The sequence below is a fragment of the Ceratotherium simum genome, chromosome 13 (genome assembly GCF_057802395.1).
Source record: "Ceratotherium simum simum isolate JZ-2026a chromosome 13, ASM5780239v1, whole genome shotgun sequence".
Lineage (NCBI taxonomy): Eukaryota > Metazoa > Chordata > Mammalia > Perissodactyla > Rhinocerotidae > Ceratotherium > Ceratotherium simum.
The window spans coordinates 6,251,318-6,265,705 of record NC_141912.1 but is presented as its reverse complement, the minus strand read 5'-3'; the positions used below and the strand labels follow the sequence as shown (position 1 = coordinate 6,265,705).

General features: G+C 42.5%; 1 protein-coding gene across 1 annotated transcript in view; it reads left to right on the top strand.

Moving 5' to 3' along the window:
- Nucleotides 1-14,388, top strand: part of F13A1 (coagulation factor XIII A chain) — a 160,971-nt gene that overhangs the window by 108,066 nt on the left and 38,517 nt on the right. Inside the window, exons 9-10 of the mRNA XM_004432146.3 lie at nt 8,045-8,148; nt 9,514-9,602. Of these exons, the coding sequence (XP_004432203.1) occupies nt 8,045-8,148; nt 9,514-9,602 (193 nt within the window). The remainder of the gene's footprint in view (nt 1-8,044; nt 8,149-9,513; nt 9,603-14,388) is intronic.

The following is a 14,388-nucleotide window of genomic DNA, read 5'->3' as shown; positions in this document are numbered from 1 at the left end:
TCCCACTTGAGAGTGAACAAAGAAGGAGTTTGGGAGGTAGAAAAATCAGAGGTCATTACAAATACCTCTCAGAAAGTTAGCATGGAAAAGAAAGTGGGAGCCATCTGATAAGCCACATAGAAAACACTAAGGTATTTTTCATAGTAAGAAAAATGTCATGTTTTAATTAATTGTAAATGCTACCTGAGAGAGTCATCATATATACCATTCAAAGGTTCCAGTTTTCAAATAATTAGACGCTAATAAAATTACACCACCTAAGCTATACTGAATATAATTTAATTTATTTGATAATTAATAACACATCTAGAAAAACTTTATATAAATAAGAACTATCAACCTAGAATATGATACTATGATACTCATAAACAGCTTTATAATGCAAAACAGTAACTTTGGTACCTACTGAAACTGTTGGTTGTAGTTTTTAAAAAACTCTCTTCAATAATTATGGATGAACCTGGCCAGAATTTATTATAGAAAGTTTTTTATACATTAGAATTATCCAAAGAGATATTTTCAAAATCCAATCTTTTCTTCATTTTCAGGCAGGATATCAATTCCTAATTTGCTGTCCCAGAGATAGAGTGGTAAAGGGGGATGGGGTCTTAGTTTCAAAATGAATCCAGCAGAGAGAACCCAGCAGAGTTACACAGGGCCTTGTGCTAAGTAGTAATGGCAAATATAGCTCTTGTGGGTGGGTGGCATCTACTTCCTGAGAATTTTAGGGGTTGTTTGCTTGTTTGTTTGTTTGTTTTGTTTTTTCCAGATTTAGTTTCATTCTCTCTTTCTTCCATTTTCTGGTGCTACAATGAAAAAATAAAACAGATAATCAAGAGAGGGGAACTACCAAAAGAGGAGAAAAACGAAATCTATATGATCATTCCTTAATTTTCTAAAAATAGTTGTTAATAAAGCTGCTGTAAAATTCTCTTAATAAATATTTAAGAAATCAGTAGCCAGAAGCTTAAGAAGAGAGTGGAAAGGCTGTATTCTCAGGACAAAGGAAAGACAAACTCCCAGAAAACTTTGTAAATGGAAAAAAACTCGTTAAGTACTATTTTACTGTATATGTCTTTGAATACATCTGGGCAGGCATTTATCCAGTATGCCCGGGTAGAACCATACTGGCATTTAGAGCAAGTGTCTTTTCTGATTGGTCGCAGCTTCCAATTGGTTCATGTCTGTATCTGAGCAGTTATTAATTATTTTGATTATCATTCCTACTATAAATATACCTCATAGCTTTATTTTGGGAGTTACAGCACAACCTCAAGCCCACCCCTCCCCCCATCTTCAACCCCCCGATTTGGGGTCTCTCTGGCTACAGCAGGCTGTGCTTAAACCGTGACTTCTCAAAGAGCATCATAAGACTCCTTCCCTGCACAGAACAAGCAAATACAAACGCCTTCATTACTTCTCTTTTTTCTTGGTGGGTAATTGGTTCCTACAGGGGGGCTGACCTGGTCTCTATCTGATTGGTCTTCTGGCCTTTGATTGACATGACCCCTGAGAGACTCTAAATGCCCCTTCCTGGTTTCAGCACTTCCACAGCCCTGATGAAGTAGTGTGGTGCTCCCAGCTCCCAACTTCGTAAAAGATTCCTCCAGCATGCCTCCCTTCCTCTGAATAATTCCTTTTTGTCATCTTACTTCATTACCTTTCCTAACTGACAAGTTTTTTCTGTCCAAGCTTTCATTTCCACTTTGGAATGTCTTGTTAGACAAGCCTCAGAATCCACTAACTTGTGCCCACTTCTTTCTGACAACTCCCACCCCACCTCATACCTGCCGCCGTTGGAATGGCCAGAGCTTAACAATTCCAGGGTGTGCTGTCATTTTTGTCACCAATGTCATTGCCTTTATTAGAAATATATCAGCAGAGCCAGAGAGGTGGGGTGAACCAATCTGCTACAAATACACAAACAATTTGCAGGATAGACAAATGTCTTTCTTCCACCCTCTGCCATTTTTAAAATAAAAGAATTCAGACAGTTGGTTTACACTTGAACTTAGTCCAAAACATCTCCTCCAGGATTTTCTCTTGATCTTATTTGTGCTCTCCCTTGAGCCCCAATAAAGCTTCAGAAACAAAGTGATAAGCCCTGTACCTCTTTCTTCCCTTTCAGGGACTCTTTTTCTCTGAACCGTTTCTGGACAGATTGTAAATGAGATGACCCTGTGGAGTGTTTAAGCAGTTAGCCAAGTTAAGGGAGTAAAGGACTCCTGGCTTAAATTATCTGCTTTATTTTCTTTGGACATACAGCACACAGAGCCCTGAAGCCCATCGTGGTCTCAGCCGTGTTCTCTATCCTCTTCTCCCCCATCCCACGGGCTCTTGCAACTCTGGATGTGACCTGAACCAGCTGTTAGAACCAGGGCATATTTTGAACCATGCTCTACCTTCTTTTAACAAAAAAATAGTCCTCTTAATGTTTTGGGGGGGGAGACTAGTACATGTTTATAACAAAAATTTCAAACATTGCAGAAAGTACAAAAGTAAGAGTCATCCACTTTCTAACTACTCAGAACACATTCAGCATTTTCTTAAACATTCTTTAATATGTCTCTTTGCATATTGTATTCATTTTTTATTGCTGCATAGCAAATTACCAAAACCTTAGCAGGTTAAAACAACACAAATTTATCATCAAAGAGTTTCTGTGGGTCAGGGGCTTGGGCACAGGTTAACCGGGTCCTCTGCTCGGAGTCTCAAATGATGGCCATCAAAGTGTTAGCTGGAACTGTTGTCCCATCTGATGCTCAGGGTTTGCTTCCAAGCTCATTCAGAATCTTGGAAGATTTCAGTTCCTTGCAGCTGTAGAAGTCATAGAAGCTTCCATCTTCTTTAAGGCCAGCAGGAAAATGTCTCTGCTGCTTTGAATCTCCAGCTTGCTCTGTCCCTGACCTCAGACCCAGACCCAGATTTAAAGGGGTCAGCTGATTAGCACAGGCCCACTCTGATAATCTCTCTTTTAATTAACCCAAACTCAACAGATTAATTACCTTAATTACAACTGCAAAATCTTCTTTTCCATGTAAAGTAACATAATCACAAGAGTGAGATTTCATCCTATTTATAGATTTCACCCACATTCAAGGGGAGGGAATTATACAAGGGTGAGGGTCATTTAAAATTCTGCCCCATACATGTATACATACACAATGAACACAAACCCTGTATATGGTGTTCTGTAGTGTGACTTTAAAAAATTATTATGCCATAGACATCTTTCCTGCCTAATAAATATAGATCTGCATTTTTATGGCTGAATAGTATTCTATTTTGTGTTTCAAAATAATTACTCATATATTGGACAGTTAGGCTGTTTCAGATTTTTCCTTCTTATAAATTATGCAAGGATGAACATTCTTATGTACTGTCTTTGCATTTGTGTGATTATTTCCTGTGCACAAATGCCAGGGAAAGGGGTTTACTGAATCAAAGGATAAACTAAACCAATGCTGTGACGTCCATTCTAGGGTGCCCCAGTCATGCATGCTGCTGTTTTTCTAGTGAGGGTCTGCCTTTGGTGAAGGTTCTCTGGGTCCTTTGTACTGATACTGCTAAATTATTAGCATCCTTGCAAGGAGTCTTAGAAATCAGTAGCTGTCACTGCAGGAAACACGCAGGAAGTAACATAAAGCAAAGATGTGTTCTTCATTTGTCATCTCCATCATTATCCCCCCGTAAAAGTTATTTTCAACATGATTAAATAATTCTCAATGACGGGGGTCTTTATTTTAACTTCTACACTGCTTCTTTAGAAAGAGGCAACAAGGAAACTAGATCACTTTGGATATTTATAATTTTTTTAACTTTAAAGGCACACTGTACATTTTGATGGTATAGTCAGAAGTCAGGATTCAAATGAAGACTGAGAAAAAATAAAATCCTTGTGAATCTAAAAACAAACAAACGAAGGTTTAATTACACCTGCCTTGCTAGGAGATGTCCTCGCCTTTCACTCAACCAGTACTTCATGAGCTCCTCTTAAGGGCCAGCTCTAGAGCTGGGAATGAAATGGTAAACAAGACAGACAGAGCCCCAAAAGTGAACCCACGCACTCTACAAATGCCTGATGAAACTGCAAGACGAAAACAGAAAGACTATGAGGATCTAGATAAAGAAGTTTTAAAACAAGAAATAACCTTTCAGGAAGCATATATGTTTCCCAACATGGAAAGTAGGTAAATGGAATTCAGAAATGTCTGTAAATATTAGCCCCTTTCAAGGGGGAACTTGAGATCTAAAAGACCAGCATGTGTACCTGGAAATATTTAACATCCGGCCTAAAGGAACCCTCGTGGCATGAGTGGCCCAGGACACATTTTCCCTGGTCATTCCTGAGCAGAGAGAATGAAAAAAAGCCCCATGGCTTTGGAGGTAGCCCCCTCTCCCTCTGTTCATGGCCAGTCTGGGAGCCCAGCCTTTGGCTTTCCACCTGTTGACTAAGGCCCAGCCCCACTGCAACTTGTAGGCAGTGGGTGAGGTGGATGGTCCATAGTGACTTCTCTCCACTTCACCCACTGCCTGCAAGTTCCTAACCCTCGTATTAAACTCTTTCACCCCAAATTCACAGATAACGTCTCAGTCACAGGGGAAAGTGAAGGGATCGTGTGTGACCTGATTGGATATCACAGTGAGAGAAAAGAAACATTTCCCCATCTCCTGGTCATTTGAAAAGAAATACTATCCTCAAAGAGAAGTCTTTACCTGAGCTCTGAAATGCAAACTTGTTTATCTTGTTCAAGGCTAGCCTTGCCCCAGATGTTTGAATTTAGGTAAGGAGGGTCTGGGACCTATTAACCTAGGGTGGCGGCGCAACAGTGAAAGCCAGGGTTGCTGAACACCACAGGTCGTGTAGGAAGCAGGGATGTGTCCATTTGGAATTGCAATTGTCTCATTGCTGTTTTTTCTGTATCTCTCTGCCTGATGATGCAACCTTCACAGTTCTGAAGGGAGGCTAGCAGTCATTTGTTTTGTTTAAGTCATGGAATTTAAGTCATGAGGCATTGAGTATTGTTTAATATTCACAGGGACCTTCCTTCCAGCTTCAGAGAAAAGATAGAAGCTCTCAAGTGGGAACCAACCTCATGTTCCTGCCCCAACACCTGCACCCCTCGACCCTGGTCTACCTCTGCACCCCCATCCCCCTGCAGACGATGCCTCGCTCCCCACACCTGTCTGTGGCGCTGCTCTTGACCTCATCCTCCTGCATCCTTGGCATTTGAGCCTCCTTTCATTCCATCTGTCTCTTTATTCCCACTCCCTCTCCACTGGTTCTTCCGCCATAAGCATGACAGTCTCTCCTAACATAAAAATAATCAAAACAATCTTCCCTGCATTGCATTGTGTTACTTTCTAGCCGCTGCCCTGTCTTCTCTCCTTTCCTTCACAGCCTAGATCATTCTTAGGGGAGAAATCAATACTGCATCTCTCCCCTGCCCATTCGCTCCTCATCTGGCTTCGCCTCCACTCTCCATCATCACCAAAGACTCCAATGAGTTCCTCCTTGTCAAATCTTGAGTGTCGCATGTGTATATATATCTTGGGTTTCATCTCCTGGATTTCCCACAGGAGCTCAAGTTCATCATGTGCAAAATGAACTTGTCACCCACCCAACATCCCTCCCCAATACAAACTTTCTCTTCCTTCTTCACTCAGTCTTGGTAAATGGAACCATCATACTCCCGGGAATCATGAACGTCTTCCTCAACTCATCCAGTTCCCTCACATCTCCATACGCCTGTTGGTTGTACCTCCTGATGGCTCCTCTTCCTCCCCACCCTGAGGAAGGGTAACTTAGCTCAAGCTCCCATCTTGCCTCCCCACCCATCTTCCACAAATACAGATTTGCAAATTTACCTTGCCCAAGAATAAAGCCTAAATATTTAATTTGGGAATAAAGGATCTCACAATGTCATCCTCACCTATAGCATAGCTCAGTGGTTAAGAGAATGTACCTTGGAGCTTTATCGCTAACTGGCTGTGTGACCTCAGGCAAGATTGTTAACTTCTCTGTGCTTGAATTTTCTCCCTTGTAAACTGGGGATAATAATAATAGCAGCTTTCTGATAGGGTGCTGGGAACATCAGCTGCGTTAAGGTACTTAAAGCTTTTAGAACACTACCTGGCACGTAGTAGGTGCTATGTGTGTTTGTCAGTTTTGTGATGTACTGCCCACCCTCACCTGCCATCCCTCTTCTTCTCCCATGTACACAAATATGAAAACATGCTACCATCCAGCCACAACGAACAGTGCACGGTTCCCCAAACACACTATGTTGGCTATTTCATGCCTCCACAACTCTGTTCTTACTCCTTTTGGTGACCTGCTAAACTCCAATGTATTTTTCAGGACTCTGTTCGGATATCACTCCCGCTATGAAGCCTTCCCTCATGTCCTGACTTTCCCCGCTGAGAACCCATTGCACCCCAAATGGATTTCCACTGTAGCATGCATCACTTAAATTAATTACTTTTGAAAATCTGGAAGTTATCATTTTTGAGCACTTAACATGTGCCAGCGCCTGTTCTAAGTGCTCTACATATATTATCTTGTTTAAGCCTCACAGCAAACCTGTGAAATGTTTCAACGATTGGTTTACCTGTTTGTCATTCCTCCTAGATTGTGAGGCTCTTTATGGGCAAGAATCTATGTCTTGATCATTGTTGAGTCTCTAGCACCTAGCATGGTGTCTGGGGCAGAATGGGTACATAGCTAAATTAATACCTCTGAGTTGGACCAATCAAAGGTGAGTTGATCTCGGAGAGGGATGGGAACACGCAGGAATTACTGACATTGAAGGACATTGAGGAAAAGGATGGATGGTAGCTGGATCTGAAATTCATCAGGGCTATAAACAAAGACTGCTGTAACTACCTTATCCCACCGTTAAATTGTTATTACTGTATGAATATTTTCTATAGTGCGGACAGGTTGATGTGTTCTCTTTTGTTTCTGTACTGTCATATAATTTCGGGTCTTTCCAAGGACATAGTAATACAACTCATGATGACATTTTATTCCAGGCTCTTGCCTCAAGGGTCATATGAAAAGTTTTGCATGACCCTCAGCTCATGGGTTGCCTACCTTTGCTAAAGGGTATAGAGACACTCACTCTGACAACCTTTTCTTTTTGTTGAACAGCAAATGGAAATTTGCCACAAATTATAGACAATTATAGTCAGAAGTTAATGTTACAGTTTCTTTTTCTTTTTTTTTTTTTTTTTTTTTGGTGAGGAAGATCAGCCCTGAGCTAACATCCGTGCTAATTCTCCTCTTTTTGCTAAGGAAGACCGGCTCTGAGCTAACATCTATTGCCAATCCTCCTCCTTTTTTTTTATCCCTTTTTCTCCCCAAAGCCCCAGTAGATAGTTGATGTCATAGTTGCACATCCTTCTAGTTGCTGTATGTGGGACGTGGCCTCAGCATGGCTGGACAAGCGGTGCGTCAGTGCGCGCCCGGGATCCGAACCTGGGCTGCCAGTAGCAGAGTGCGTGCACTTAACCGCTAAGCCATGGGGCCAGCCCAATGTTATGGTTTCTATGGCAACAATCTAAGCCCATAAATACAAGTATTTTATTGCTTGATTGTTACAAAGGGATATGCTTTTTATAAATCTAATATATATAAATATAAAAGAAATTCAAAGACGTGTATTTCAGTTTCAATTAAGTATTTTTCCCACCCCTTTAGCATGTAGTAAGTTCTGTTTCATTAGGCAGCACAGAATAGTTAAGATCAAAACTGTTTAATATGCTAATTGGGATATTTCTGGGTGGCCTTAAAGCTGATAATAGTGGGGAAAAAGCAATGCCCAGTCATGTGAGTGCCTCACAGTGGTGCCAATGGGAATGGATCTGCCCAGCAAACTCAAGTCTGGAGCCCCAGGAGTCCTCTCTGGGAGTGCTCAATTTAGCTTAATCCATTCCAAAAATTTGTGGATAACATAAACACAGCATTTGGGGTCACTTTTTGATTTCTTGGAGCATTGAATGGGATGGGAAGTTTAATCTCTTTGGGGTCGTGTTTTCTAAGGAACTACCACTGCTGGAATGAAGCCTGGATGACAAGGCCTGATCTTCCCGTTGGATTTGGAGGTTGGCAAGTCGTGGATAGCACCCCCCAGGAAAACAGCGATGGTAAAACTGCTTCCTCCCTCAGGGAAATTGTTTCACTGCCCATCTTTATTTTGCTTTTATGATTGCATTTGATGTGGGAAACACTCCCAGTGGGAACCAACATCAGAAGTGTGCTTTCTGGGCACATGTATAGTATTAACTACCTGCCAATCAGGTTTCATTTCATCTCAATCGTCAGCTTTACCCTGATTATTTTACAACTTTTAGAAAAAGATCATAAAACTTAGCATATATAATTCATCTACTCTTGCTTTGATAAGCAGTTTTGAAGACAAGAGGAAAAAATGTCTGTGTAAGCACTTTTACTAGGCTATAAAATACACTTCAGTCCTCCCTGATACATGGCGATAAGATATAAGGCAATAGAGAAAATAAAGAACTCAAAAAATAGTTACAGATCATCCTTTAAATTGTTGTTTTCCTAGAACCTTATTTATTTTTATATTGTGCGATTTCTTTCAAAACTTGAGTATGTGGGTATTTGTCGTCTAACTTGCAAACTATGCTAAACAGTGAGTGGCAGCTATGACTTCTCTCAGACTTTTACAAAATCACATCATAAGCCTCCATTTCTCTTTAATATGGTGATGAAAATCAGTGGCCTGGTGACATTTCATTTCTCTCCTCAGGTGTTGATATGAGATACTGATGTATGTATGTATACATATATACATAAACATTCATTACGCATTCCTAAGCCAATCTTAGTGTAATACTGGCTTCTAAGGGAGAAAGTTAACGCTTTCTGGTGTTCTGGGTTATATATCGTGAGCAGACTTCATAATTGACTAATGGCAGTCAATCTCTTATGAACTGGAGAGAGCTGGTTAAAATTTAAAGAACTTTATAAAGGTAAACATGAGCCTAGTGACTTCCTGAATGCACGTTGGGCATTGGTTGACGTGTGTGGCTAACATCCAAATTCTCAAGTTAAACTTGGCATATGTTCTTAATGTCCAAAAACAAAAATCAAAACAAACAAAAAACAATACAACCACTGAGGACACATCACCATTTCCAACATTCTGGACCCCCATTGTAAAAGGATAAATGCTGTGTTAGCTAACAGCTTGGCACACACACCTGAGATGTGTTTGTAGGTAGAAGCATAGACGCAGGAATAGTGATGCCCTGTATTTATTTCACGGCTTCAAATTTTGGTTTAAGGAGGCATTTTCATCAAAACCTTCTTGAATAAACACGTTGGTCATCTGCCCTCTCTGGTCATGGAAAGCATTTAGGCTAAATCAGTGATGAAGTCGAGGAACACGTGTCTCTTCAGAGCCCTCGGTGCTATGAGCTGTCCTGTCTCTGGACAGAATTGAAGACAACAAACTCATGCTCTCCTTCCTCTGTGTGATGCAGGGATGTATCGGTGTGGCCCGGCCTCTGTTCAAGCCATTAAGCACGGTCATATTTGCTTCCAGTTTGATGCACCCTTTGTGTTTGCAGAGGTAAGTGGAAAGTTGGGAGAAAATGCTGCTTCCCTCCACAACCTCTTAACATGTCAAAGAATTAGATACTGAGTTGTTTCTTCTAAATTTCCCAGGTACATGACGTATGCTTTGTGTTTGCAAAGTTAGCTAAACATCATTCCAACCTCGGGGCTCTTAATTCTAAATGCAGTTCTACCTTAACATTTTTCTTTCCTTGATGTTTGAGATTTTTTTTTTCCCCTCAAAAGCAATTGCTTTACTAACCTTAACTTAGTTCTCTGCACCCATGAAGTAGGTATTAACTGCTCCCCAGAAATTAAGTGACCAAATGAATCACTCAATTAAAAATTGGTGGAGACAGTCCTTGAATTGACATTTCAGAGTGTACTGCTTCACTGAGAGACTAGCCCAGCAATTCACGCAAAACAAAATGCAAACACACCCCAACCATGGTCTTAGTCTGGGGACTGCAATCCGTTTCCTGCCGTTCCAGGTCATCCTCCATCACTGAGGAGGGAGCAGAGAACTGCTAGAATAGGGAGGGGAGAGGAAGGGAGCTGGAATGCAGCACACTTAATGAGCCAATGGGGATACTTTGTTAAAGAGTCTGAAATTCTGGAAGAACTGGACAGGGGCTGGAAGCGCAGGAGGCAATTCAAGGATACTCCAAGGAGAGCTCTGAAAAGCTGGGAGGCTGCTGAGGGCACGGGGGTCGTACAGAAATATGTGAACAGCTGAGACACAGCACTTAGAGTATAGTTTTTCCAATAAACACACTGAAATAATGTCTATCGTGTATGGAGTTCTTCCTCTGTAATCACTTTGCCTACCATTTGATGCTCTTAGCTACACTTTAAAGTGGGTATTATAATTCTTCCCATTTTACAGAAAAGAAAATTGAAGCAGAGTGGTTAAATAACTTTTCCACAATCACATGACTAATAAATAGTAGTGCTAAGATTTAAAGCCAGGCGGGCACCTGAGCTCACACTACTACCTACCACACTCTACCGCCACTCTAGAATGAGGAAATATCCATTGTTAATATGCGTCAGGCACTGTGCTGCGGGGAATTCAGAAGCCTATGTCCTTAAGAAGCTTGATTCTTGATGGCAGGTGGCAGTATATAAACATCAAAAGTTAAATAACAATAATACAAGAGATGCTATGGAGTAATTGTCAGATGAGCAATGCAGGCAATAAATGATCTGCATTTATCCATAAAGATTTGCTAAGTGAGAAATATGGGCCAGGAACTGAAACAGGACAGCAAAGGCCATAAGACTCTGTTTGGGGAGGGAGGGTGACGTGGGAACAGGCAATGACGACACCTGCGTGACAGAGGGATTTGTGCCTAAACTGAGTCTGAGGGATGATTAGTAGTTATCCAGGCAAAGAGGGTAAGAAGGAAACCAGAGGAGGGAAAGAATTTGAGGCAGAAAGGACAAGTTGAGCATCCAAACAGTATGTGGGGGCAATCAAAAGCTATGCAGGCTCATGAAAAGTGATGCGTCGGGGTGTCAAAAGATGACAGCTGAAGGAACTGGACATGGGGACCTTATGTCCTGAGAGATACGCACTTCATCCTGTAAAGGAGAGAATTACCACAGGGGAGGCACGTGAGCCTTGTGGAGCACAGACTTGATGGGAAGGCCGCTGAGGTGGGGAGACCAGCGAGAAGGCTGTGCCATTGCTCCAGGCTAGAGGGGGTAAGGACCTGAACTAGACAAATGGCACTAGCAGGGGGAGGAGGAGGCAGGGTGGAGATGTTAGGAAGTAAAAGGAGCATAAAGGTGTAGACAGCAAAACCAGAAATTGGAAGTACACAAAAGGAACAGTGTTTCTTCCACTGTACCAACCATTACAGTTTCTAGAAGCCTTGGGAGAACAGCCGTATTGTAAATGGAATTTTATCCCCTCAATTTCACTTTGGGATTTGAAGATTTATCCAAACCTCCCCAGCTGCCATCTGATAGTTTATGATGCTGTGAGAACCTCTTAATGGGAAATCACTCTGAAATTCACAAAGCCTTGTTTTTATTTTTTTCTTACGCTTCATTGCTGCAAAGAAGGAGAGAGGAAGAGCTTCCCTCCAAGAGCAAGCTGCCTAATAGCTGTTAATGCAAACGCTTTCGCTATTATTAAATATAGATCAGGGTGTTATGAATGCCATCAGGATTTGCAGATTATAATTACTCCTCTCTCATCTGCTGCAGACTTGTCTGACAGAGCGTACGATTTGTTGCTTTGCACAGGCTGAGCTCCAGGGCTGAGCCATTTATAAGAGATGTTGGAGTTGGAGCCATTGAAAAGTACATGAGGAATCTTTTCTCAGGGGTGCCTAAGTAGGACCCCCTGCGGGGCATCATATTTAGCTTTAATGAGAGTCGACATGACTCGGGTCTTAGGCTGTGTCCTCTCTTCCTTTTCCCAGCTCCCTCCGGCATAAGCTGCCTCTCACTACCCGAGGTTCCGAGGTTCGTCAGCGGGAGTCTGCCTTTTCTTGCCTCTCAGCATGCTGCCTTTCTTGGTCATTCCTTACTTATTTCCGTACTGAATCAAGCATCAGATTCATTGACTTTTTTTGGTCTTCTCAGGGCCTTGGTCTCCTTTAGTGAAAGCAGAACCCAAAAAGTTTGCATGGAAAGCATCCAAATTCTGTTCCATTTTCCCTCCTCCTCCATTTTGGAAATTTACCCTGTGCATTTCTAGATTTCTTCCAGAGCTTGAAGCTTCTTTCTCTACTCTCCTCCCTTCTTGTGCCCTCAGTGCTGTGGTGAGTTTCTCAGTTCTGGAGGCCCATCTGCCTTTCTCTCCACAACTTGAGGTGCGCTAGGGCTTCTAAAGAGGTGAGAAGGGTGCCCAATGGCTCCAAGTGTCTGGAGTCGTCTTCTGAATTCCTGTGTTCACTAAGCACTCAGGAGTTGCTGCTTCTCTTCTATTTTAGCTTCTTCTAATTGGCTCTGTTGTCCCCTTCACACCATTCCACCCCCCATTCTCTCTTTCTCTCTCTCTCTCACTCACACACACGCACACACACTCCTGCCTTCCCTCCCTGGCCCTGAGCTGATTTCTGCAGTGGCCATGACTGCCTCCTCAGGGCCAGTCTGGAAGCTACACCTTCCCTAGCTCTGGGCCAGCAGTTCTCTGCGTACAAACTGTGCAGATGCTTCTCTGCAGATTCTTTGTTCTCAATTCAAAGTTGTTTATTCTGCTACCACTTGTTAGATGCAACTCATTTGTTAGTGTCTCCTATTCTGATCTAAAATTATCCATCCGTTCATTCAAATAACATATAAAACTTTGACATCATCTTGGCTTCTCTTCTTAACCTTCCTCATGCATCTTGTCAGAAGTACCTTCAAAAACTATCATTCATCCAACCACATCTATGATCTCCACCATTACCCGCTCTGAGCTCTATACAGCACTGAGCTCTGTGAAGTTGCCTCCTAACTCATCTTGCTCTTCCTCTCTTACCCCTTTCCTGCCTATTCTCCACAAATCAGCAGAATTATCCTTTAAAAATGCAAATAAAAACATGTCACTCCCCTGCTCCCAACCTTCTAATGGATTCCCACCACACTTACAATAAAACTGAGCATAAATCTCTACAAGATTCTATGTGATCTGGCCCCGGCTTTCCTTCCACCCCCATCCCTTGCTCATTTCCCTCCAGCCATACTGACCTTGCTCTTCTGGAAACATCCAAACACGCTCTTGTCTCAGAGTCTCTATATGTACTGTTCCTGTTGCTAGGAAAGCTCTGCCCTGCCCTCCACCCAACTTTGCGTGTCTGTCCCCTCGCTGCATCCTGGTCTCTACTCAGGCCACGTAGTCAAAGAGGCCTTCATTCACCCCACCCCCACTTAAAACAGCACTTCTTGCCCTATTGTTTTTAATCCTTTTACCTTGCCTTAGTGTTATTATTTCTCTCCCTCCTAGAATATAAGTTTCATGAAAGTAGATCTGCTGAATCCTCATTGCCGAAAGCAAGTTCTGGTACATAGTAGTCATGAATAAATACTTGCTGAATGAATTAATGAAGGAAGGAAGGAATGAATGAATGGATCAGGCAAACAAAAGCTAGTGCACTGTACACTGCTAAGAACAATATCTCACAGAGATGGGGGCCAGATGGCACCATCGAGAGCTGACAGTCCTGGTGGGAGATGAGGCACACATATGAAGTAGCAGAGAGCACACACAGGGGCCTGGCAGCCTAGCCAGCCCCTACAGGCTGAAGGAATGGCAACATGGGGTGGCTATATGGTGATTGTTCCAGGAAAGCTCGTGGACCAGGCAGCCTGCACTGCCCCTACACATCCTCAGAGGAGCACCTCTTCTCTGCACAGCCTGCGATGTTGTTAACTCTACTTGGGAACAAACGAACAAAGAAACTCTGTCCTAGGTCCTGAAAAAGAGTCTCCATCCTTACTGGTGAAGAGCATAGCTTCTGTCAGCAGTGGACATGTGTTTACATGCCACAAGCACCCGCAGGAGTTTGCAAAAAGGCTCCTCTAGCCTGCCGCCCCAGCCCACCTTTGCTGAGCCCCTGGGACCCTGAATCTCGGCAGAGGCTTCATAGGAAGTGCCTGTGTCTGACCAAGAGGCAAAGGTGTGGTGTGCCCAAAATAGCACCAGATTTCGTGCTGGGAGGCCCAGGTTCTGCATGACCATAGCTCCTTCAAATGTAGGGGGAGGACTAGATGATCACTAAGACTCCTTTCTATTCAAAAGAAATTATCCTTAAACACTGAGCTTTTACAAGTAGTACTGATCTACCTACTAGCCCTGCAAGGAA